This window comes from Protomyctophum bolini (genome assembly GCF_963924005.1).
Source record: "Protomyctophum bolini genome assembly, chromosome: 3".
NCBI lineage: Eukaryota > Metazoa > Chordata > Actinopteri > Myctophiformes > Myctophidae > Protomyctophum > Protomyctophum bolini.
In genome coordinates, this window is record NC_137864.1 from 20,994,274 (window position 1) to 21,018,089 (window position 23,816).

General features: G+C 42.4%; 1 protein-coding gene across 2 annotated transcripts; it reads left to right on the forward strand.

The window, feature by feature from the left end:
* Nucleotides 1–321: 321 nt before the first annotated feature.
* pmm2 (phosphomannomutase 2) lies at nucleotides 322–19,384 on the forward strand. 2 transcript variants are annotated; one of them, XR_013963839.1, is made up of 9 exons: nucleotides 322–511; nucleotides 4,062–4,173; nucleotides 7,892–7,968; nucleotides 8,777–8,868; nucleotides 9,241–9,340; nucleotides 11,786–11,861; nucleotides 12,842–12,957; nucleotides 17,929–18,102; nucleotides 19,360–19,384. XR_013963839.1 is itself a non-coding variant. In XM_080759983.1 (8 exons), exons 1-8 carry the CDS (start codon nucleotides 434–436, stop codon nucleotides 18,031–18,033), a joined length of 756 nt encoding a protein of 251 aa, XP_080616109.1. In that variant the 5' UTR covers nucleotides 323–433; the 3' UTR covers nucleotides 18,034–18,966. The 2 variants fall into 2 exon arrangements, 1 of the variants encoding a protein (XP_080616109.1); XM_080759983.1 differs by lacking the exon at nucleotides 19,360–19,384 and having other exon boundaries at nucleotides 323–511; nucleotides 17,929–18,966.
* Nucleotides 19,385–23,816: the final 4,432 nt, after the last annotated feature.

The window sequence follows — 23,816 nt, forward strand, 5'->3', positions numbered from 1 at the left end:
GTGACGTCGCTCTTTCTACGTCACTCTCTGTTGCGCCTAAAGGGAAATTCACTCTGCAAGTTTCAGATCCGGTTCAGAGCGGATACAGACACCGCCTCTTGTGCGCCGCTATCTTATCATTGTGGAAATTACCGGATACGGTAGGCGGGGCCTTAGACCGGATACAAGCTTTACACTACCAATAGGAACCGGTCTGTGGAGACTTTACTTGCTCCTCCTCCTCCAGAACAGAACAGGAACAGGAACAGAAGTTACAGAACAGAACAGATTCTGCAGTGCAGAACGAAACGAGACACTGAGGACAGAGACACACTCACACAGTCTCTCACACACACACACACACACACACACACACACACACACACACACACACACAGCAAACTGTAGGACAAAAACACACCGATAAATACATTACCTAGTTTAATAAAACACAATGACTAATGAAGCCATGTTGGACAGTAGTGTGCTCTGTTTGTTCGACGTGGACGGCACGCTCACCGCAGCCAGACAGGTATGTGTATGAATGAAAACAAAACGTGATATACGAACTTAAAATAAATAAATAAAATAGTGGTAAATGCCGGTTAATGGGGTACATGCCAATGGGGTACGTTGGTTTTTGAGGGGCGCTCCTATGTCCAGCTTTGAGTGTTTGTGTAAACACAAACATTGTCCTCACACAAACATTGAATGCCATTGAAATGAATGGTCAGTTTTGTGTGTTTTTTGTGTAAACACTAACATTGAATGCTTTCTGTTTTGCCAATGTAAACGTATGTTTCTCATGCCAATAAAGCCATTTGCATTGAATTGAATGCCATTGACAATGAATGGTCAGCTTTGAGTGTTTGTGTAAACACAAACATTAAATGCCATTGACAATGAATGGCCATATGATGATGTATTGTATATGATAAGAACGCCCCTCACTTCACACAGGTGTTTTATTCTTAGCTGAGTTTGGAGGAAGTGCGAGCAAAGATGATTCTTCTATGGATATGTGTGGTTCCTTTTTGTGGCCCATGCTGAACCTTGTATATTTCTCGTAGACATTGTTTCAGGTTGCAGGTCCCTGGCTGCAGCATGATACTTTGGCTATAGTCTTGCAATGGGAGTCTGGGATCTTATCATTATTAGTGAATATATGATCTTGTCTCTCAAACAATTGATGCTGCTGTAATACCCGTTTGTGTTGTTCGCACCTACAAAACCATGGCTGACTCTGCCACACGCCCAAATGCCTCTGTGTGTTTGCTTATGTGTGTCTCAAACATATATGGTCTCAAAGAATGAATGGTGTTGCCGCTGTCTCTGTCTGCATAAGCTGGGTACACTATGATAGCCAAATCTAGCCTGCCCTGAATCTAGCCTGAATCAGATCTGTGCCACATCCAGATTGGAATCTGATTTGTTTAAATAAGTCTAAATGCATCTGGCCGAAAGATCGGATTTGAGATGAAAATCTGATTTGAATCGGATTTGACTTGATGTTACTGCAGTCTAAATGGGGTTTGTCTAAGCACCTACCGCAAGGGTCCCACCACCACCCATGCCAGACTAGTCTAGACTGAATGTTAACCTCACACACAGTTGCATGATCTCCATCTCACGAGGAGACGACACCTGGAGAAGAACTACTGCAAAAAAAAAGAGTCTTACCGGAGGTGCAGGAAAGTCTCAGTGGCGCTGTCACAACGTAAAAGTGGGGGGACAATATCCGAGATGGAAAGTTGAGACTAGAGAGCAACCAACTACAGTTACTGCACACATAGGGTAGGCTATAGAGCCAGAATAGTCAGTTACTGCACACATAGGGTAGGCTATATAGCCAGAATGGTCAGTTACTGCACACATAGGGTAGGCTATAGAGCCAGAATGGTCAGTTACTGCACACATAGGGTAGGCTATAGAGCCAGAATGGTCAGTTACTGCACACATAGGGTAGGCTATAGAGCCAGAATGGTCAGTTACTGCACACATAGGGTAGGCTATAGAGCCAGAATGGTCAGTTACTGCACACATAGGGTAGGCTATGCAGCCAGAATGGTCAGTTACTGCACACATAGGGTAGGCTATACAACCATAATGGTCAGTTACTGCACACATAGGGTAGGCTATAGAGCCAGAATGGTCAGTTACTGCACACATAGGGTAGGCTATACATTCAGAATGGTCAGTTACTGCACACATAGGGTAGGCTATACATTCAGAATGGTCAGTTACTGCACACATAGGGTAGGCTATAGAGCCAGAATGGTCAGTTACTGCACACATAGGGTAGGCTATAGAGCCAGAATGGTCAGTTACTGCACACATAGGGTAGGCTATACAGCCATAATGGTCAGTTACTGCACACATAGGGTAGTCTATAGAGCCAGAATAGTCAGTTACTGCACACATAGGGTAGGCTATACAGCCAGAATGGTCAGTAACTGCACACACAGGGTAGGCTATACAGCCAGAATGGTCAGTTACTGCACACATAGGGTAGGCTATACTTTCAGAATGGTCAGTTACTTCACACATGGCACACTAAACCAGTCATTAACTCTTTTTTGGCTATATACATATATAAACTTAAAGCGTAGTTTGCATGTTTGGTAATTGCAACAGCTGAAATATATCAGTATTGTTATTGCGAACGCAATGAGCACTAACTATGAGACCCTGCAGATCATGTCTGTCTGTGTGTCTGTGTGTCTCTGTCCGGCTGTTACACCACCCGCCCGCCACCAGAGGGCGCAGCTCTATCACACACAGAACACACACACACACACACACAGCTGCGTTCGCTTCCGCGTTTGCGCGTCTTACTTGTATTAACCTGCGGGCCGCATTAAGTGATGGTGGGTTCCGCATGTGGCCCACCCCTGCTATAGAGCCAGAATGGTCATTGCGGCGAGAGGCAAGCATGCAGCGGAAGCCAATACACAATGACTGCGATTGCGCAACAAAATGGGAACTGCTAGAGAGACCACCAGCGCTGGTTCGGGAAATAAATAAATACACCAGTCATATGCATTCCCAAATAGTGCGGGGACATTCGACCCAAATGACCCCCTCTCTGGCGCCCATGGCAAGGCTACACGTTGCCCAGCCCTCAGAAATGTTTCAGAGTGTCCCTGAGCATGATTCTTGACCTTTAACTACCAGCTGGGGTGAAGCTGAAACCCAATTTCCCCCAATGGGATGAGACGGGTCTCAAAAAATGAAATGCTTCAAGTCACTATCAATACAGGACAAAAATAACACTGCTCACACACACATGTACATTATATATGTATTATGTATTACTATTTTTGTCATTTATATATTGATGTAATTCACTTCACTTGCTATCCATAATGTAGATAAAATGCCACACGGTGCAGCACTGTCACAGTATTTCATTATAGGTGTGATCCCTCACTTCTAAAAATAGCACTTACATCCCAGAGTAGACGGTATAGTTAGTAGACACGTCCCCACTTAGCTGCAGGCCTTAAAATCAGTAGCCTTACGCCAGGGCTCCACTGGGCGCGTCTGCGTCGCGTCAGTGTCACCGTCACAGAATGTTCCCTTTTTAATCAATGAAGGGTGCCTCCACTGCCCGCGTTGCGCGTGCGTGCCACGTGCGTGCGTCACCATTAAAATTGAACCGGTTCGTTTTTTGACGCACGCGACGGAGACGCAACGCGCCCAAACGCGCCCAGTGGAGCCCTGGCGTTAGAATGCTACCAAACATGTTTTGTGTAGTGACCTTTCAGCGTTATCTATGAATAGTGTGATTTACACATTGTTGCACGTCAGTGTCACACGTGAAACATATAGACGATCTTTAAGCTCACAATGCGACACAGTTTCGACACATTGTGAGCTTGTAAATTGGCTACTTTAGTCAATTTATCAATTATTTTAAGCCTAGAATCAAACCATCCAGGCTCCTCCTGGTGAATCATGAGCATAAAACCTTCAACACTGATGACTCTGTTTATCTATCTATTTTTTATTTATTTTACCTCTATTGTAAAGTCAGTGAAATGAATAAATCGTGATTATAATTTTATTTATTGTGTTTTCAGCGTGCAACTCCAGACATGTCCGAGTTCATGCAGAAGTTGAAAGGTCGTGTTCGTGTGGGCGTGGTCGGAGGTTCGGACCTGGTCAAGATCAAAGAGCAGCTAGGAGACGACGGTGAGACACACACACACACACACACACACACACACACACACACACACACACACACACACACACACACACACACACACACACACGTACACACAACACTAGCTATGACGGTGGTTCTCAAACTGTGGGTCGGGTCCACATGGTTTGCGTGGGGTCCCACAGATGCTTTGCCTTATTTGCCACATTGATTTGGGACTCAGTGAACCAACATAGTGTATAAGTCTATACTAGTGCTGCACAATTAATCAAAAACAGATGGAGATCTAGAATCTAGATTCACACACCTATGTAGTCCCTTTCGGGACCCTCGGTTACCTTTTCTGAAGTTTGGACGCGGCACCCTAGGGTTCCTGACAGTTTATTCCACCCTCCATAGGATGCAGATGTACTCTCTGTTGAGATGAGATTCAATTTATTGTCAATGTACAGTACAAGTACAGCACAGCGAAAGGTATTTTCGCATCTCACCAATGGTGCAAACATGTCCGTAAGGAGGATACATTATTTACAGTAGTAACAGTATTAACAGTAGCATGAGCTGAGCAGTAGTCATTTAAATAAGTAAATAAATAAATAATTATAAGAGAAGAAGAAAGACAGATCTGTCCATATTGCACGTAGCCCTTATTGCACATGGCCCAATGCACAGTGTGCTAAACTAAGGTCCAGAGACCATGTTCCACAAGTCCAGTGGCCATATCACACGAGTCCACATAGTGTTTTTAGACTAGGATGTGTCCAGAGTCTCGAATACGACAGGGATGGTGGATGGGTTGGGGGGAGGGGGGGGCTGACAATGGAGGAGGGAAAGGAGTGGATGAGGAGTTTAGGTAGATGACAGTGGAGGGGAAGAAGCTGTTCCTAAGTCTGCTGGACTTGGAACCAAGGCTCCTAAAACGTCTCCCAGAGGGGAGGAGGGCAAACAGACTGTGGTTGGGGTGAGAGGGGTCCTTTATGATTTTATGAGCCTTCCTCAGGCACCGACTGTCATAGATGGCCTTAATGACAGGGAGAGATGTTCCGGTGATGAGTTGGGCAGTTTTCACCACCCTTTGCAGTGCCTTCCGGTCAGAGGCTGTACAGTTTCCGTACCAGACCGTGGTGCAGTATGTGAGGATGCTCTCGATGGCGCAGCGGTAGAAATTACTTATTTAGATAGATTTACTTTCCTCAGTCTCCTCAGAAAGAAGAGGCGCTGGTGGGCCTTCTTGACCAGAGACGCAGTGTTGAGGGTCCAGGAGAGGTCCTCAGAGATGTGGACCCCCAGGAATTTAAAGCTGGGGACCCGTTCGACCTCCGCTCCGTTGATGTGAATCGGAGCGTGAGTGACAGCCCTAGTCCTCCTGAAGTCCACTATGAGCTCCTTGGTCTTCTTGATGTTCAACGCCAGGTTGTTGTCGGCACACCACGACGCCAGATGCAGGATCTCCTCCCTGTAGGCCGTCTCATCGTTGTCTTTGATGAGACCCACCACCGTTGTGTCATCTGCAAATTTGATGATGGTGTTGGTGCCATGCATAGGGGTGCAGTCGTGGGTGAAGAGGGAGTAGAGAAGGGGGCTCAGCACACAGCCTTGTGGGACACCGGTGCTCAGGGTTAGGGTGGAGGAGGTGAGGTTGCCTATCCTAACAGACTGAGGCCTGTCAGTGAGGAAGTCAAGGATCCAGTTGCAGATGGAGGGAGTGATGTCCAGGTCCTTGGTTGCCACAAGGTCACCAAGCTTATTGATGAGTTTGGATGGGATGATGGTGTTGAATGCTGAACTGAAGTCGATAAACAGCATCCGGACGTCCAGGTGAGTGAGGGCACAGTGTAGGGCGGAGGAGATGGCGTCATCAGTGCCCCTGTTCTCTCGATAGGCAAATTGATGACTGTCGAGGGATGGAGAGAGGCCAGCTTTAAGGTGAGCCAGGACCAGCCTCTCGAAACACTTCATAATTGTAGAAGTGAGTGCGACAGGTCGAAAGTCGTTAAAACACTTCGCAGAGGAGTGTTTCGGCACAGGCACGATGGTGGTGGACTTAAAGCACGCAGGGACAGTTGCTTGGGCTAGGGACAGGTTGAAAATGTCCGTGAGCACCTCCGTCAGCTGCTCGGCACAGCTCATAAGCACCCGACCCGGGATGCCGTCAGGCCCAGCTGCCTTATGTGGGTTGGTCCTGCTCAGTGCGGCGTGTACATCCGTGGTGGAGAGAGTGAGGGGTTGTAGATCAGCAGGTAGGACAACCCTGGTGGGCGTCTCCAGGTTGTCTCTGTCGAAGCAGGCATAGAAGTGGTTGAGGTCGTTGGGGAGAGAAGGGTCGGTTGCAGGGGGGGCGTTGGAGGGTTTGTAGTCCGTTATGGCCTGGATGCCCTGCCACATGCGTCGGGGATCGTTGGTGTTAAAATGATCCTCAACCTTGTGTTTGTGGCTCTGCTTGGCCTGCTTTATGGCCTTGTTCAGGTCAGCCCTGGCTGAGCAGTAGGCCTGCTTGTCACCTGATCTGAAGGCGGTGTCACGTGCCTTCAGCTGCAACCGGACCTCGCTGTTCATCCATGGCTTTTGGTTGGGAAAGGTAATGATCCGTTTGGTGGTGGTGACGCTGTCGATGTTGGAGCTGATGTGAGCCAGGACAGAGGATGTGTAGGAGTGAATGTCTATGTGGGAGTCTATGGTGGCCTGGGTGGCAAACAGGCTCCAGTCTGTAGGGTGTAACAGTCGCTGTAGCTCCGAGTCTGCCCCATCAGGCCATATTTTCACAGATCTGGTCAGTGGCTTAATCCGTTTAATAAGTGGCGTGTATTTGGGGAGGAGGAACAAGGAGAGGTGATCAGAACGTCCCAGGTGGGGGAGGGGAACAGCTCTGTACGCCTCTTTGATGTTGGTATAGACATGGTCTAAGATCTTGACGCCTCGTGTGGGACATTTGACATACTCTCTGTTCACGGAGAGCCGCAGCGCCACTTGAGTGTTGATGAGATGTTTCAAAGATGCAGAACACAGCTATAGGAGACAACGGAAACGTGGACGAAACTGCATTAACCAACGATGCCGTTAAGTATTTTTTAAGTATTTTTTAAGTTTTGGCTTCTCCTCTTCTTCCTTGACTTCCTTATTGACTTCCCATTGTACCGCCTCCCGAGCGGAGACTGGCTAGCTGCGTGTCCCTACGTTACTGCCTCGCACCGACCACCCTGGCCTGGTGCGGGAGGCGGTACAAGGGGAAGTCAATAAGGAGAAGGAAGAGAGAGAATTTCATAGAAGCCAAAACTTAAAAAACGGCATCAGCGGTTAATGCAGTTTCGCCCACGTTTCCGTTGTCTCCTATAGCTGTACATGTGTTCTGCATCTTTGAAACATCTCACCAACACTCAAGCGGCGCTGCGGCTCTCCGTGAACAGAAAGTACATCTGCATCCTATGGAGGGTGGAATAAACTGTCAGGGACCCTAGTGTCCAAACTTCAGAAAAGGTAACCGAGGGTGTAAACAAGCAAATGTATAAACATACCGTGTGTGTGTGTGTGTGTGTGTGTGTGTGTGTGTGTGTGTGTGTGTGTGTGTGTGTGTGTGTGTGTGTGTGTGTGTGTGTGTGTGTGTGTGTGTGTGTGTGTGTGTGTGTGTGTGTGTGTGTGTGTGTGTGTGTGTGTGTGTGTGTGTGTGTGTGTGTGTGTGTGTGTGTGTGTGTGTGTGTGTGTGTGTGTGTGTGTGCGCGCGTGTGCGCGCATGTTTTCTCTCCACAGTGATACAAAGGGTGGACTATCTTTTTGCTGAGAATGGTCTGGTTGCGTATAAGAATGGAGAGCTACACTCTGTCCAGGTAATTCACTCACTCGCTACAAAAACACAACATTCTTGAGAGCATTGTTTAGCTGTAAATGACATTGTGTGTGTTAGTTTAGATAACTGTCATGTTGGATACAGAATAAAATCCAAGCAGCGCAGCAGATGCGTTGAGGCTTTGGTTAGCAAGCGGTCTGTTATATAGAGCCGATCGGTCGCTATCAAGAAGTATTACACAGCTTGGTTGAATGCTTGATTCTGATTCGTCAATTGGCAAAATCAGCTGTGTTATGTATTGGTATAATCCATGTCTGCCTAGGTGGTCATTGTCCACCTAGGCATTGACATTATCCCCATTACATGGCTACTTAATACATAAATTGACCCAAAACACAACAAAACGAGGTATTTCCTTGCTTGGTAATTACATTATTCCATAAGTGTTGTGCTGGCCGGCGCCTGCCGTCAGCTGCAGCACTGTCGGAAAACAAGGAAGTGAGTTGATCAAATAGAATCCATTTTCGGGTACTGCATCGTCTATTCCTCGCTAAAATGTTTTCAAAAATACTTTTGAGAGCAATGTTTAGCTGTAAATTACATTGTGTGTGTGTGTGTTTACATGACTGTCATTTTGGAAACAGCAGTAAATCAAGCGAGGCGCAGCAGGTGCTCCGACGGTTTGATTAGGTTTTGATTATCGGTCTGTTATACAGCGGAGCGGTCATTATCCAGAAATTACACACCGCTGAATTTGGGATTGACCAATCAACCAAGCTGTGTAATAAATTATAATAGTAAGCATTGCAATGGGTACTAAATACTGATTCCTCCTACTTTGTTACTAGTCCATTCAGGCACATATGGGAGAAGAGCTTCTTCAAGAGTTCATCAACTTCTGTCTCAATTACATGGCCAAGATTAAACTCCCTAAAAAAAGGTATGCGCACGCGCACACACACACACACACACACACACACACACACACACACACACACACACACACACACACACACACACACACACAAATTTGGCATTTAGCAGACACACTCTCCAGAGTGACTTGCAGTAAGCTAGTGACACAAAGGCAATTACATCTAATGCATAGAAATAGTCGAATCATATAGGTAAACAAGAGCCTATCATCATTCAGTCTAACGACATTCATAGAGTTTAAATTGTTCATTGTTTGTATTTCCTCCATGCAGGGGGACATTCATAGAGTTTAAATTGTTCATTGTTTGTATTTCCTCCATGCAGGGGGACATTCATAGAGTTTAAATTGTTCATTGTTTGTATTTCCTCCATGCAGGGGGACATTCATAGAGTTTCGTAACGGCATGCTGAACGTGTCGCCCGTCGGACGGAGCTGTACGCAAGAGGAGAGAATAGAGTTCTTTGAACTTGACAAGGTACGGCTTTTCATGCAGCACTCACTGTAGAGCAGTGGTTTTCAATAGGGCTGACCTAAAAAAAATGATTAATCGACGTTCAATTGATGCGCACGGGAATCGATTTTGAAATAAAAGATCGAATAGTCATATTAAAAAAAGCGGACACTTTTGGTCCGCGAGACGGCCCATTTGGTCCGCGAGCCATGCTCGCGCCTCGCAGTACCTCGCAACGCCTCCTCTTTCCCCGTGTTAACAACAAGGAAGTCAATTGAACAAGTGCAGCTGCAGTCCCAGGAGCCAGGAAAAATAAATCGATAGTGTGGTTGCATTTTAAAATACCATATTTGAATAAAGGTTGTAGGCTACACAAGAGTGAAAATAACCGCTGGGAAAATCCCTAATTGAGAGAGTGTAGGCAAGCGCACCACAGCTCAGTGGACATTAAATATAGGCTACCATGTTTGATAAGTCATATAAAAACATTACTTACACCTAAATGAAAATATAAACTTCACAGATTATAGATCATTATATAAAAATCTGTTGAGTATTGCCTGAATAATGCCACTAGTGAAATCCCAACTTTTATCGATGCGCCATTGCACTGAGAACCTTGTGGAGCCTGGCGGTGTTTTACCTATAATTGTGAGGACCTGCTTGGATTCACATGGTGAGTGCGCGCACCGAGAATTCAAAGATCTGCAATCTCATGCGCTGCGTTATGCATAGGCTGAGTATAATGGCACGAATGAAACTAGGCCTATAGATTTATTTTGGTGATGCGGAGAACTGATTTTTCCATTGCCAGCGATATATATATATATTTTTTTTACCTGTTCCATCACTGTGAACTCCCATGCAGCAGAGCAGCTCCTACAGACCCAGACCAAATCTCTACTGAAAACACACCTTTTCTCTTTGGCATTTAATTGCACCTGATCGTATTATTGTAATTATGTAGCCTATACTATTTGCCTGTTTTTTTTTTTTAATTATGTTCTTTTTGTGCGCCGATGGTGATGCTCCACTTGTTTCAGCCTGTAGGCCTACAGCACTTTGGTCAGCTTCTATTGTTTTAAATGTGCTATATAAATAAAGTTTGATTTAGGCCTATATTGGAGCAGGTGCTGGCAAATAACTAATTACTGTAATGCCATGCAGTGAAGTTGTGCAAATGTCAAATCAATTAGCAAGCGGAGCTGCTCTCATGCAGCACAATGACTGCAGATCTCTTCTTAAAGTTTACTTATTATGGTTTACTTTCAACCATAAACCATAATACGATTGACAAACCTTGGGTTATAATTCTTCATCGACCAACAGCGCATGCAGCATGACTATGAGGTCATTTAACTATGTGGGATTTCTCCATCGGCATCGCATCACGCATCGGTAAAAGTTGGGATTTCACTAGTGGCATTATTCAGGCAATACTCAACAGATTGTTATAATTCCAAGTGATCTATAATCTCTGAAGTTTATATTTTTTTCCCCATACACACACTCACAGTCACATTAACTTTATGATCAATCAAATCAACCGTGGTTGATTCTATTTCTGACGTGTCGGGGTTGAAGAGTTCATTCATGTTACCGTTCGTTTACAATTGACAGAGTTTGGATTATATATATTTTTTTTTGATGGAGAGGTAATGCCTGTTTCAGGCGCTGTTTAATTGTTAAATAAAAGACCAATTCTGCAGCTATATCGCTGTTTTATTTTAAGCCTAATTCATTGTGTGTCAGTGTCACTGCTCGTCTCGCGCGCCCCCACCCAGTTTATAAGATGCCCCACAACTTGTGTAAAAAGCCTTACACCCCCCCCCCCTGTTGGGTTTCGAAGCGTCGACAATCGAAACAAATTTATTTAAAGCGTCGATCATCAAAAGCGTGATCGAAGGTCAGCCCTAGTTTTCAACCAGTGGTCCTTGAGGGGGTTCCAGGTGGTCCCCATGCAGCTAAATGAGGGAAGAGTTGGTAGCCAAATGGGCCCTTATAGATCTTAAACTCTTGAGAGCGTAAAATGAAACCAAATGGACCCGTACGGGTCCTTTTGGTTTTGCGTCTGCGAGGCTAAATCTCAAATGGCGGTCCGCGGCTCAAATGCCAAATAGATAATGGGCCTTGATATAAAGGTTGAAAACAACGACTTCTATAGAGCACCAAAGTCTGACATCAATATCGCTAACAAAAAAACAAAAAAAAACACGATTTTTGTAACCCATTTCTTCACACACATATACATATACATATCCATTTGAGCATTTCGATGCATTTCGATTTTGCGTGCGTGTGCGTCCGTTCGTGTGTGTGTGTGTGTAAATGCCTTTCTCTGACATCTCAAAAGGGCCGTACTTCATTGAAAGGAAGAATTTCAAACAGTAGCTTCAAACTAAAAGCATCATTGTGAAGGATTCTGACCAGTTGTATTGTATTGATTTATTTCTTCTGAAATGTCTCCAGAAAGAAGGCATCAGAGAGAAGTTTGTGTCTGTCTTAAGAGAAGAGTTCAAGGGAAGAGGACTGTCCTTCTCTATTGGTGAGTCCGTCATTCACTGTCCATCTATGCACAACACAACACGCATGATGTCACATCTAAACGCCTACGGAGAAAGATTGTATTATTTATGTACCGTAACAATGAACTCTGTGTTGGTATAATTTTAGACTTAAAATAGCAGATCTACAAGCTCAGAAAGCATCGCAGAGTGACACTGCTATTTTCAGCATGCAACCGAGCATGCATGCAAATTACTTGTGTTTTAGTTCTACTGGATCTCTTCACGGTATAGTCCCTCCCTATTTGTTGACGAAATTGTCAATATATTTAGTCTTAGTTTTTGTCGTCGTAGCTTAGTTTTCATTTAGTTTTTATTTAATTTCCGTCAGAGAAAAATGGTAGCCGCCGAACATTTTTGTCCGTAGTTTTACACATTTGTCATTCGTTTTTTTGTTGTTGACAAAATCAACACTGCTGCTATGTGAGCTCATATTCCTGTCATTGTGTCAGTGTTGTTTTTGGCAGCAAATTTCTCTTGAATGGTTTTAATTTAGTTCCAGTCACGTTTTAGTCACCTGGAATGTCTTAGTGTTTCTTTTTGTCGACTAAATATCATAAGATTTTAGTCGACTGAAGCTACAGTTGATTTAGTCGACTAAAATGTATTTGGGCGAGCCTTGATGCCATTGTAATGTTTTTACACTTTCTGAAAATAGCCGATCTACAAGCTCACGCTGCAACGCGTTGTGAGCTTCATAGATCTGCTATTTTCAGCATGCAACCAAGTGTAAAATGACTTATACTGGATTTCTTGTCCACTACAGTCCCTCCCTAACATTTTAGTCTAGTTTCTATTCATTGACGAAATTATCAATATATTAGTTTTTAGTCATCATAGCTTAGTTTTTATTTAGTTTCCATTTCGTTTTCGTCAGTGGAAAAAGGTAGTCGACGGACATTTTTTGTCTTCGTTTTAGTCGACGAAATCATCACTGCATTGTATATCTTTGCGTGTGCAGGAGGTCAGATTAGTTTCGACGTGTTCCCAGACGGCTGGGACAAGAGGTACTGTCTGGGGATCGTGGAAAAGGACAACTTCAACACCATCCACTTCTTTGGAGACAAGACCAAACCGGTGAGTTATGTTAATCCATTTTTGGCCTGACGTCGAAATTAAAAAAGAATCTTCTAAATCCTGACAGTTTTCCGAAATACCTATGTTTCTATATCAGTGGTGCTCAAGATTTCAGGTCAAAGGACCCCAAATATTATATCCTATATAATTGGCCGCCGACCCCCCCATCTGAAAATATGTCATTCCAGGAACCCCTCAGAAGCAAAGATTTGAGTTAAAGGCCCAATGTCACGCCCCTCGGGAGATAAGAACGGCTATAAAACAATGCTATCATGATGATGACGTCATAGTGCCGATTAACTTTCCCCATCGACTTCTATGCGGGCTCACCGGGTTTGGTGGCAGTAGTAGCATAGCAACTTATGCTACTATTTTGGTGTCACATTTAGCTTCATACTGGGTGAAAGTCTCATTCAAAAATGTCAATGACATTGAGTTGACGTGTTTTTTGTTTTAGGGTAACTGTTGCATAATCGCACTCGAGTCCCATGCCCCGACCATCTAGCTCTCTCTCTCGCCCGCTGACATGGCCTCAACCATGGCTAAGTTCAGCCTGTTGCGGAGCCCTGCTCACAGGTTGAGTATAGCGGCACTGCACCGGGCTAAAATGCATATCAGTCTTCAAATATCCTATGTACCACAACATTGTTCAAGTACGTGTGTTTATGCTTATTCATTGTAATAATCAATATCGCTATGATGATTTATCGCCGCGCATGTAGTCTAGCCCGTCTCAGATGCCCCCTCTCACCGCCGGGGCACTGAGCCTAGTCTTCTGGTCATGCAGGCTGCAGTGCTCATGGCACACACACAGCACTCAGTGAACTGGGCATGTGTGTACACTAGGGCTGACCTTCGATCACGCTTTTGATGATCGAAGCTTCTAAATCAATTTGTTTCGATCGTCGACGTTTCGAAAACCCAACGCGATATAGCTGCAGAAGATAGAGAGGAGCGCATATTGGATTGGTCTTTTATTTAACAATTACACAGCGCCTGAAACAGGCATTACCTCTCCATCAAATAAAAATATATGTAATCCAAACTCCTCTATCAATTGTAAACGAACGGTAACATGAATGAACTCTTCAAGCCTGACACTTGTCAGAAATAAAATCAACCACGGTTGATTTGATTGATCATAAAGTTAAGTGACTGAGTGTGCGTATGGGAAAAAATATATAAACTTCACAGATTATAGATCACTTGGAATTATAACAATCTGTTGAGTATTGCCTGAATAATGCCACTAGTGAAATCCCAACTTTTATCGATGCTCATGGGAAAAAGCGATGCGATGCTGATGGAGAAATCCCACATAGTTAAATTACCTCATAGTCGTGCTGCATGCGCTGTTGGTCGATGAAGAATTATAATCCAAGGTTTGTCAATCATATTATGGTTTATGGTTGAAAGTAAACCATAATAGGTAAACTTTAAGAAGAGATCTGCAGTCATTGTGCTGCATGAGAGCAGCTCCGCTTGCTAATTGAGTTGACATTTGCGCAACTTCACTGCATGGCATTACAGTAATTAGTTATTTGCCATCACCTGCTCCAATATAGGCCTTAATCAAACTTTATTTATATAGCACATTTAAAACAATAGAAGCTGACCAAAGTGCTGTAGGCCTACAGGCTGAAACAAGTGGAGCATCACCATCGGCGCACAAAAAGAACAAAAAAAAAACAGGCAAATAGTATAGGCTACATAATTACAATAATACGATCAGGTGCAATTAAATGCCAAAGAGAAAAGGTGTGTTTTCAGTAGAGATTTGGTCTGGGTCTGTAGGAGCTGCATGGGAGTTCACAGTGATAGAACAGGGCAGTCTTCAGACAAGAAAAAAATATATATCGCTGGCTTAAAAGCAGGCTCTGTACCCAAAAATGCCTGTATTTAGCCTGTCCCCAGGAAGTGGTCACAATTTCAGCCAAAAAAGTGTCTAATACTGTCACAATCACATAAATATACATACTAAATGAAAGTAGATTGTCAACAACATAGCAAACAATATACACAGTTAATTTTAATTTATATTTTCCAATAAATATCTCATATCAAATGTGTGTCCCACGTCTCCGTCAACTCCTTTTAAAAGTCTTAAATTAATCAGAAGATATTGTCGACAGATTTAGCCTGAAGACTCCTTTTCCAAGTCCTGTTTATATTTGTTGCAACAGTGGAGCACCTGGTCTGACAAGCATTCAATTGTTTGATATTTTAAACAATGTTGATATCAATGTGGTCACAGCTTTTACATGTCGACTCCGTCAGGACATTATTATAATCTTTGTTAAGAATTCCAAAATAATGTTTAGTATTTTATTTGACACTTTTGGTTGTTGAGAAACAGCTCCTAAAACATTATTTGACACTTTTGGCTGTTGAAAAACAGCTTCTAACCATTATTTGACACTTTTGGTTGTTGAGAAACAGCTCCTAAAACATTATTTGACACTTTTGGCTGTTGAAAAACAGCTTCTAACCATTATTTGACACTTTTGGTTGTTGAGAAACAGCTCCTAAAACATTATTTGACACTTTTGGCTGTTGAAAAACAGCTTCTAACCATTATTTGACACTTTTGGTTGTTGAGAAACAGCTCCTAAAACATTATTTGACACTTTTGGCTGTTGAAAAACAGCTTCTAACCATTATTTGACACTTTTGGTTGTTGAGAAACAGCTCCCAAAACATTATTTGACACTTTTGGCTGTTGAAAAACAGCTTCTAACCATTATTTGACACTTTTGGTTGTTGAGAAACAGCTCCTAAAACATTATTTGACACTTTTGGCTGTTGAAAAACAGCTTCTAACCATTATTTGACACTTTTGGTTGTTGAGAAACAGCTCCTAAAACATTAGGTCAATGTGTGTCAATATATTCTGATTAATTTAAGACTTTTAAAAAACCTGACGGAGTTGACGGAGATGTGGGACACACATTTGATTTCATGAGATATTTATTGGAAAATATAAATTAAAATTAACTGTGTATATTGTTTGCTATGTTGTTGACAATCTACTTTCATTTAGTATTCGTGACAGTATTAGACACTTTTTTGGCATTTTGAAATTGTGACCACTTGCTGGGGACAGGCTTAATACAGGCTTTTTTGGGTACAGAGCCTGCTTCAATTCAGATGGAATATGAAAAAATGTATAATGAAATTAATGTCATAAGAAAAAAGCCTGTATTAAGCCTGTAAGAAGAAACACAAAAACCTGCGCTTGGAAAAAATAGGAAAAAAATAAGAAAAAAAACAAAAACTTGCGCTAGGAAAAAATAAGAAAAAAAACAAAAACTTGCGCTAGGAAAAAATAGGAAAACAATATGAAAAGAAAAAAACTTGCACTAGGAAAAAATAGGAAAACAATAAGAAAAAAAACAAAAACCTGCGCTAGGAAAAAATAGGAAAAATAAGAAAAAAAACGTAATCAAGGTCTAAATGTAGACGTTGAAACAACGTTGTTTCAAGTCTTTTTGCCTCACAGCATGTGATTCATTAGCATTAGCAAGCATTGTCCTTGATTGTTCCAGGTTAACATTCCATGTTGAAATGGAAGCTAGAGTGCATTATGCTATTATGCATGTGTTGGTGATGACACCAATATTAAATTAGATAAAAATAGAAGAAAGAAAAAAGGCAAAAACATGTGTATGCTGGTTAACACCTTGATGATGACTGTTGGACATCATTGTAAATCACCATTTATTGACAAAAATATTTTGCATATGTTCTTACAACATGAAGTGGCACCTTTTAGCAAAATAACAGAGCAGCACCCTAGGTCCGGGGACCACCAGTGGTCCTTGAGAGGGTTCCAGGTGGTCTCACCCAGCTGACTAATGGAGAGTTGGTAACCAAAAGGATTTTGAACTCTTGAGTGTCAAATGAAACCATATGGACCCGTACGGGTCCATTTGGTTTCATTTTACGCTCTCAAGAGTTACATCATTGTTTAAACATCTGCATTACTTAATTTACAAAAAGTCCACACAATTAGAGAATGTAGATTTTTATTTATTTTTGATTAACGGAATTGCAAGAGAAAATAAGTGAAGACGGTGTGTGGGGCGTCTCCTTTAGTAACATTGACTGTTCCTCTCCTCTCCAATAAAAGTAGGTGTGTGAAAATGATGGTAATTTTATCATCTGCTCAGGCTTATGTGAACATCGCAGACGGTTTTGAAGTTGCTTGATTAGATATTTGATATAATTTAGCTGCCCTGCCCTCTTCCCTATTCAAACCCATTGTAACTTCAAACTCTATTTTAACCATGATGGATTCGTCAAATCGGGTGTCTTTGATTAATCTATCATGGTGAAAATGGAGTTTGAAGTTACAATGGGTTTATATAGGTAGGGTGCGGAGTGGCTAAAAGGAATATCAAATATCTATAGAGCACCGCATGTCCCGCCTCCTATCATGACGACGACAGGCCCAGGAAATAATTCCCTGTTCATTTTTCCCGTAGACATTATTTAAAGTCCTTTAAAGCCGCGGACAAAGCCAACTCGGAACACAATATTTTTGGGCCGAACAAATTATTACAAAGAACAAAAACAAGTGTTTTCTTTTTTTCTTCTTCTTTCAAATTCGGCCCCAAAAAAAGGAGGTTCCGTGTATATTCAGTGACACACTTTGACCCCTTTTCCACTGGTTGGCAGTTCTTTTTGGTTTTTCTCCAAAATTGGAACGTTAATCATGAATTGATTGGCACAAAACCATACCTATATTAGATTATTATCACCATGAAACTTCCCCAGTTGATTATTTACGTGTGTGTGTGTGTGTGTGTGTGTGTGTGTGTGTGTGTGTGTGTGTGTGTGTGTGTGTGTGTGTGTGTGTGTGTGTGTGTGTGTGTGTGTGTGTGTGTGTGTGTGTGTGTGTGTGTGTGTGTGTGTGTGTGTGTGTGTGTGTGTGTGTGTGTGTGTGTGTGTGTGTGTGTGTGTGTGTGTCAGGGTGGCAACGACTATGAGATCTACGCTGACCCTCGTACCATCGGACATGAGGTGACCTGTCCTGAAGACACCCAGAGGCTGTGTGCGAAGCTGTTCTTCTCATGAGACTGTTGTTCTACCACAGTTGTTGTCAACCCATGGACCACCAGTGAGGCCTTGAGGAGGGGGTTCCAGGTGGTCCCCAGTCCCCACCCAGCTAAATGATGGAGAGTTGGTAACAAATGGAACCCTTATTAGATCTTTAACTCTTGAGAGGCGTGAAATTAAACGAAAATGTTACGCTCTCAAGAGTTAAATTATTGTTAGACATCTGGCATTAGTTAATTTACAAGAGGTCTACACAATTTGACGTGTTCCTGTTATATATTTCCTATGGTACCAACATCAATACAGAATGGAATTGTGGACAAAATCCTGTCCCAACGGCAACAAAATATTCAACATTTTGGGTCCGAGTGGCTAAGGGCTATATTTCCGTCCATGGTAAACCCCTTATATATTATCCCTAAACTACTTTAGGGCCTTATTCTTGTTTTTCCTTTTTACTATTTTGAAAAAACATTTTTTAATAGTTAAAATAGCCAATCCACAAGCTCAGTGTCTCGATGTAGTTTGGCTATTTTAACTATTAAAAAAATGTTTTTTCTTAGAAAAAAGGGTAGTTTAGGGATAAGGGGTTTAGCATGGATGACAACAGAGCCTTACTGTAAATACCCAATAATATGGCTCAAATACCCAATAAACAATTAAACAATGGGCCTTGATATGAAAAGGGTTGAAAACCACTGTTTTACAACATGGAGGGGAGGAAGGACTCACATGGACTGTCTGTGACCCAGGTGGTGAAATGTCACCTCCGCCAGGGACGTGCACACATAGACATCAAAGGGGGCTTCAGCCCCTGCCCTATTACCCGTCTGGTAAACCCCTAAACAAATTTGTTTAGAAATCTATGTCGTACACCGCATCTCCACTAAAGAGTGCTGGGTTGCGCCCCGGAAATAGCAGATCTACAAGCTCACAACGTGTCGCAGTGCAACGCGTTGTGAGCTTGTAGATCTGCTATTTTCGTCCAAAAGTGCGAGATTTCAGGCCTCTGCACGTCCATGCACCTCAGCCATGCAGCCATGCAGCCATGCGGATGACTGTTAGCAGCACCTTTTGTCACCTTTTTGTACCTGTTGAGACCTGATACCGATTCTGCCTTCTAAATCAGTAGATCTCAAACCCATCTGAACATGTTTTGTGCCAGGGACACTCCCAGAAGAGAAGATTTGTGTTACAAAGGTTATATTGTCAAGAACATCAACAATCCTTAACAGTCAGTAAAACGTACAAGGTCATATTGATCAATGGAGTGCCGGAAGGCCCAATGTTGTCTTAACATGCTTTAACCTACTGTGAAAGCAGTGGTCCTTGAGGGGGTTTCAGGTGGTCCCCACCCAGCTAAATGATGGAGAGTTGGTAACCAAATTGGACCCTTATTAGATCTGTAACTCTTGAGTGTAAAATGAAACCAAATGGACCCCTACAGGTCCATTTGGTTTCATTTGACAAGAGTTAAACATCCGCATTACTTAATTTACAAGAAGTCTACACAATTAGAGAATGTACAATCATTGTTATTATGATCAACATTTCAATACAGCATGCAACTGTGACAAACTAATATTATCCGATTCCAATGACAACACAAATATCTTGTTTTGGGTCTGAGAGGCTAAATCTCATCAAATGGTGGTTCCGTGGCTCTAATGCCCAATAAATAATGGGCCTTAATGTGAAAAGGGCTAAACTACTGTGTTAAACCTTTTGTCGGGAGGAAAGTAGGCCTACTTTTGAGGAAAGCACCTGTTGTTCCAATGTAGTTCTTCTTAGTCACACGAATATTATAATATATAAGATACAGTAGTACATATCGTTGCTGTCCGACAGAAACTTCTTATATCCATGTTTTAACCTTTTGTGTTTTTTTTGTAAATTAACACCCTACTACTTGATCAGCATCAAAAGTGTCCAATCTACTACTGTACCATTTGTACGCCATTAGTTTAATTGCCAGGGACGTTAAGACAAGATGAATCCAATTATGTACTGATTGCCAGGGACGTTAAGACGATTTTTTAGAAATTTCCTCTAATCTAGTGTGCAGGTGATGACATGCGCATGACATGCATAATATAATTACATTTTCTTTATTTTATGTATAATGGGGCTAATTGGCAACGAGAGCCAAAACTGGTAACCACCAGGTGGCGCTGAAAGAGTTTAAAGGGGGGGTCCTTGGAATTAAAATTGTTGAGAATCTCTACTAGAGCTGTACAAATGGTCTTGTGTGGGTCCCTGGCATATCATTTCAGATGGTGTTCTGCGGGCTAATAAGTGTCAATGTGGGGGGGTCCATGACATGAAAAACCCCTGGCAGGTTAATACGAACCTGTGGGTCCCGACATGCGTGGCAGGTTAAAGGTAAACTGTGGCTTACATGGACCCAGGAAATCATGATGACGTCATATGTTATGTTTATTGTCCTACAAGCCATTTTGGTTTCTACTGTGTTTACACTCGGATGCAACTAGATTCAGAGAAGGGCTTTTAAGATGTTTTGTTAGGAGATGATATAATTGTTGGAGCTGTTAAAATGACGATTAAAAGCCTAAACACGGAGGACCACTTGTGCTATTGACATTATTCTACTCTGCTACACATACACATGCATGATTTTACATATCCATTAAGTCTGCTTCACAATAAATTGAACCGTATCCACGGTTTTATCCATTCTTCCATCCATCAATCGATTTATAAGAGGTTATTTGAACCAATATGTATGTGGGTCATGACCCGAAAGAATAAGGTTGCGGATACAAGCGGACAAAATTAGTTTTCTCACAGACGGGTCACGGGGAGGTTGCATGGCATCTCCCTTAAGGCTCATTCATAGTCTGGATTTTCGGTGGTGAGGTGACCACCGGAGCTGAAATAACGTTGCGTGGTGGTGAGTAAAAACAGAGAGAAGGGCTGGGGCGGTGGTGGCGGTTTTCTAAGTCCTGGAGTTTGGAAGTGCTCGTTGACTATCACTCAGCAGCTCGTGTGTAGTTTGTGTAGGCCTAGCTACCACCTGTTTTGAATGTGCACATAATGCAGGAGGCAGAAGGAGGTTGCTTTACTGATAACGAGTGCGTCCAAACTCAGACACTTCGAAAAAGAATCATCTTGCTGGCAAGATATGGCAGCCGTGTGCATATCATCAATAAATGGTAAATTTATATAGCGTCTTCATCCAAGGTGCTTTACATAGATTGTGCATTACATTCACCCATTCACACACGCATTCATACACCGATTGCGGCGGAAGCCATGCAAGGCACCAACCAGCACATCGGGAGCAATTTGGGTGTTCAGTGTCTTGCCCAAGGACACTTTGACATGTGGACAGGAGGAGGAGCCGGGATTTGAACCGCCGACCCATGGATCACTGGACGACCTGCTCTACCTCCTGAGCCACAGCCGCTGCTACATTGGTGTAGCAGAGTGTTTCCAGGGAGCCAACATGTTTTCTTTTATTTTTAATTTTTAAAAAAAATGCGGAAAAACGATGGGTTATAGCCCATCGTTTTTTTTTCATTTTTTCATTTTTGTCAAATCCTCAAAAATGATGAAAAACGGCGCACTATAGTATGCCGTACGATATAGGCTATAGCCCATGGTCCAAAATGATGAGAAACGAGGATAATTTTTTTTTTCAACATTTCAAAAAACATGGGCTATAACCCATCGTTTTTTTTTCATTTTTGTCAAATCATCGAAAATGATGAAAAACGCGCGCTATAGTATGCCGTACGGAGTATTAAAAGAAACACAAAGATGGCTATGTGAAATAATTGCATTTTATCCTGAACTAGCCTGACACGGGGAAGATTTTATCACTGCATTCACACTACAGGACAGAGTTCCAGGTGGTTCCCCCAGTTCTTGACCAAAGAACAGCACGAGCCATCAAGTCCAATCAGTCATAAACGCTTCTACTTAAACCCAGAGGTCTAGACCAAAGGCAGCTGGGAATTGCCTTCCCAGCAGTGCCAGTTTCAGGGATGTTATGGTAGTTAGAATATCATAATTATACTGAGTCTAATATAGCAACTCATAATGTAATAACGGCACATAATGTAATAACAGTTCATAATGTGATAACCTAAATGTAGTAAAGGCCCATAATGTAGGCTAATAAGGTCACAATGTAATACATCATGAGAGCATAACATAATAATGGATTTTTGCATAATGTAATCATGTAATAATGTGTTACATGTAGCCGCTCAATTCACAGTTAATAATGTAATTACGGGTCATATTGTTGAGAAAAGTTTTACATCGTATCAGTATCATGTCAGTATCACAGGCAGTATCATTACTGCCCGGAACTGGGCCTTGATGATCAGGCTTTCAACACTGGGTAGACCACACTTCTGCAGGACCTCAAGATTTGACACCTTGTCCTACCACACTTGATGAGCTTATAGGTTATTAGTTCATAATGAATCGTTATTGTTGAGTTAAAACTCATAAATGGAGCATGGATCTTCTACAAGACACCTCAGACAACTTCTACAGTCTCAACAACTACATCTCCCAGAGTGCATCAGCTGCTAGATGGCTGCTGGTGCTCATTTGCCTGATTGAACACCTGTTAAAGGCTGATGGTGGTGACACTCAAACAAATATCAAACAAGATGGCGGAATAAACAAACCTATAAAGGCTGATACAGACAGCCACAGACACACACGTCCTTGTGTTTATTAATATAAGCCTTTATAACCAACCAAAGGGTGAAATAATGCACGTGCGTGCGTGAGTGCATGAGTGTGTGTGTGTGTGTGTGTGTGTGTGTGTGTGTGTGTGTGGTGCACACAGCAGTTACATCAACAGTGGACCAATGACGGACGGACTAGTTGAACAGGTGACCGGATCCAGTGGGCGGGGCTTTGGATTTAAATAGGAGCGGCCATGTTTTTTCCCAGCATGCTGTTTGGTTTGGGATCCACTTCATGCTGTCTGTGAGCAGAGCTCTTTGTTCCAAGGTAAGAAGCGTTTGTTTGAGAAACACGGTTTTATCCTTGAGCACTGTTGTTGTTTAGACATTAAGATGATTTATAGGACTGTTTATTGTTTAAACAGAGTATTTATAAGACTGTTGTTTATTGTGACACTAAATGGACAACAATGTCAGCAATGTTTGTCCTTTTATAGGACTCGTTCTATGGCCTTGGGCCTCGATCACACAAAAAAAACATTGGCCGCCCCAATGCATTTCCAATGGGAGGCACATGCTTTGACCAAACATTTGTGTTTGATTTTGGGGGGCAATCAAACACATGCAGGCAGAGCCCAGAACATATGCTTATGTGTGACTGAGGCCTTGGGCCTTGATCGCAACAAAAGCATTGTCTTGTCTGTGAAAATGGCTGATCTACAAGCTCACAATGCATTTTGAATGTGATGTGACACATTGTGAGCTTTTAGATCTGCTATTTTCAAAAGGTTTTTTTCTGTTCAAAATGACCAAGTATGCAGATTGTCCCATTTGAAATGTTTAAGTACATTTTGATGCCAAAACCTTTTAACTTTGACTCAAGTTATATAATGTAGATTTTGAAGTTTAGATTTTTTTTTACCAATATCTTAAAGGGACAATTCACTTTAAAAAACTAACTTTTTGTCATTGTATTATCTACTCGGGTTTATGTGAACACTACAGACAGTTTTTAAGTTAAAATGCTAAAAAGCTAAAATGAATATTTAAATACTGAATCAAGCAACTTAAAAGCTGTCTGCAGTGTTCACATAAGCCTGAGTAGACGATAAAGTGAAATATTATATGAATTTT

Coding starts and splice junctions, on each gene's coding strand:
- pmm2 (XM_080759983.1), top strand. CDS start 434: ATGACTAATGAAGCCATGTTGGACAGTAGTGTGCTCTGTTTGTTCGAC. Junction 4,174..7,891: donor AGAGCAGCTAGGAGACGACG/GTGAGACACACA, acceptor TTCTCTCCACAG/TGATACAAAGGGTGGACTAT. Junction 11,862..12,841: donor AGGACTGTCCTTCTCTATTG/GTGAGTCCGTCA, acceptor TTGCGTGTGCAG/GAGGTCAGATTAGTTTCGAC.